This window comes from Carassius auratus, unplaced genomic scaffold (assembly GCF_003368295.1).
Source record: "Carassius auratus strain Wakin unplaced genomic scaffold, ASM336829v1 scaf_tig00003436, whole genome shotgun sequence".
Classification (NCBI taxonomy): domain Eukaryota; kingdom Metazoa; phylum Chordata; class Actinopteri; order Cypriniformes; family Cyprinidae; genus Carassius; species Carassius auratus.
Window position 1 is genome coordinate 302,758 of NW_020523520.1, and position 2,780 is coordinate 305,537.

Here is a 2,780-nt window from a genome sequence, read left to right on the forward strand (position 1 = left end):
AGGACATGATGCATGTTTTTTTTTAAGTACATAAAAAAAAAAAAAAAAAACGTTTATGGCATGCCTGGCATAAAAATAAAGAAAGCTAAATATTTAGAAAACATTACAGGTTCGACGGAAACTAAAATTATTTTTTGTAACCTAACTAGAAATTAGAGCGCCTATCTTGCTTTAATTGTATATATAATGATATACCTTATATAATTAATTATATATATTTAATTACGTTGTTATTTTATTGCCTTTGATAATAATATAATCTAGAATTTTAGACATTTTATACAACCCTCCCTGTCCCTAGGGGGCGACTTAAGTGTCATTCTGTTGGGAAATGTAGTTCTCTGCTTCAAAACACAGCTTTGGCCCCACTAGAAATCACATGTCAAAAAAACTACAAAGAAGCGGTGTGAACCGTACTTCCGTAGTGCGTCAGGTTGTATGGATCCATCCAGAACAAAACGTCCAGGCTGCTATTTTGATTCTATGTGGCGAATTGCAATTGCATTAAAATAACGTTTAGGCGGGCGGTCAGTGCTATAACTAATCCAGGTAAGCTGTTAAAGAGTCTAATGTAATTTGTATTATTTTGGCTGAATGAATGACCGGACGTTAGATTGCAGACAGACGTAGGATCGGGATTTTGGTAATGAGATGAGGGCGGTTGTTTATGTCGCAGCACAGTAAACCAGAGCGGTGTAGATAGCGAAATAAAAATATATTTGAAGGTGACCAATAGAGCGATGAGGCTGCTATAGAGCAATTGTTTATTGTCTTAAAAGGCATTCTAGTCTTTTCCTCCTTTATAAAATTTAAACAAAACAACTTCACACTACGTCACACCGTTGTCAGAAAATTTCAGTGTTGTCATTTTAGTGAGCAATTGGATAGAGCTGCTGATGCTGTACACTATGAAAAGATTCCTTTAATGTCTCAGCTTCTTTGTTTTCAGAAGAAGATGCCCAAGGAATCTGACGAAACCTCAAAGGAGGAGCAGAACAAGATTGACAAGGATGACACTGTGGAAACATCGGAAGAGATGATCCGGAAGAGCAGCAGAAGAAATATTCCCAGTCCTCACAGACTCACCCCTCAGTGTAAGGAGAGACTCGATTACTTCACTTCAGAAATATATGTCAGTTTTAAATCTAACAGTGTTAACGTTGCATTCAAACACTAACAGCCAGTCCACCCAGATTTGTGTCAGTGGAAGAGCTAATGGAAACTGCCAAAGGAGTCACTAATTTGGCCCTGGCCCATGAGATAGTGATGAACAGCGATTTTCAAGTCAAGCCTTATGAGCCAGGAGAGGGAAGGTAATAAACATTATAAATGTTATAATGAGACCGTCATAAAGTTCTTAATAGGCTAAACATATATTTGAAATGTTAATGTCAATTTAAAACTCTGATTATATTGTATTACAATGCAGTGATTCTAAAGGGATACAATATTGTTTTTTGCTCTACATTTTAAATGGTTTGACTTGAAAATGTTTTGTAATGATTAAACATATCTTTCCTGTGTACTCAGTTTGGAGAAAACGGTCAAAGAAATAATGCACAAAGCATTTTGGGATTGCCTGGAGTCACAGCTGAATGATGACCCACCATCGTATAGCCATGCTGTCACACTGGTTGGTGAAATTAAAGAGGTAAGGAAAGAATTTGATACAATTTTGATATTAATTAAATTAATTGCATTAGGTATTCTTTATAAATACATATTATTCTATATATTTTCTGTGTATACACACACCCATATTTAAATAGAATTAAAATGACAATAAAACAAAAATAAAATGTTATTATTAAATATCATAGTATTTTATATATGGGTATAGTTAGTCAACATACTTACATGCATATGAATATATTTAATTCTTTCTTAACATATTGTTCACATTAAGCAAACTCAAAATGTTTGAAGGTGTTCATTAGTTTTCTGTCCCCCTGTTTTTCCAGACCCTGCTGTCTTTTCTGTTGCCAGGTCAGAGCCGACTGAGAGGGCAAATTGAAGAGGCTCTGGATATCTCATTGATCCAGCAGGAGGCGGAGAACAGAGCTCTAGACATCAATAAAGTAGCCAAGTTCATAATTGACATGATGGGCACCTTTTGCGCACCCTGTCGTGATGAAGATATCAACAGCTGCGTGAAATCACTGACATTGTGCCCCTTTTTAAGTAAGTCACTTAAACACTTAAACAATTCAAGGTAAGGTCATGTGAGTCCAACTCCAAATAAAGTCCTGTTTATTTGCAGGTCTATATTTGCAGTGCTGGACAAAATGAAAATCGATATGGCCAATTTCGCTGTGAGCAGCCTGCGACCTCACCTCTTACAGCAGTCAGTAGAATATGAGCGGAAGAAATTTCATGAGTTCCTAGAGAAAACAACCCAGTAAGGAAAATCATTTACTTGTTGTGTAATAATTGTACAAAATCAATGAATGTTATGTAACTACTAATGTGGGCATTATAAAAAGTGTATAAGCTTCATGCACTTTAGTAATGCCAATCTCTGTAATTCAGTTATGTGTTCATGTTTGCAGATGCTTTGGATTTCACACAGAAATGGCTCCAAGACACAGCAGATTATGTAACTGAGGGTGGAGCAACATGCACACCAAATTCTGCTCAACTAACTATACACAATCATGCCTATTTACGTTTGTTAAAGTGGGACCATGATACTGAGTCTTTTCCAGAGGTAATGTATCATTAGTGATCAGTGATGTTCAGATCTATTCATTTATTTAAAAAAAAAAAAAATAAATAAAAAA

At 35.6% G+C, this 2,780-nt stretch overlaps 1 protein-coding gene across 1 annotated transcript; it reads left to right on the top strand.

The window, feature by feature from the left end:
* Positions 1–401: 401 nt before the first annotated feature.
* LOC113070194 (T-complex protein 11-like protein 1) lies at positions 402–2,707 on the top strand (the record flags this gene model as incomplete). Its single annotated transcript, XM_026243400.1, is given in 9 exon segments — positions 402–549; positions 950–1,094; positions 1,181–1,313; positions 1,531–1,651; positions 1,962–2,142; positions 2,145–2,181; positions 2,261–2,387; positions 2,389–2,398; positions 2,550–2,707. Coding segments are annotated over 8 exon segments (906 nt in total), but the record flags the coding sequence as incomplete, so codon positions are not given.
* Between the last annotated feature and the right edge of the window lie 73 nt (positions 2,708–2,780).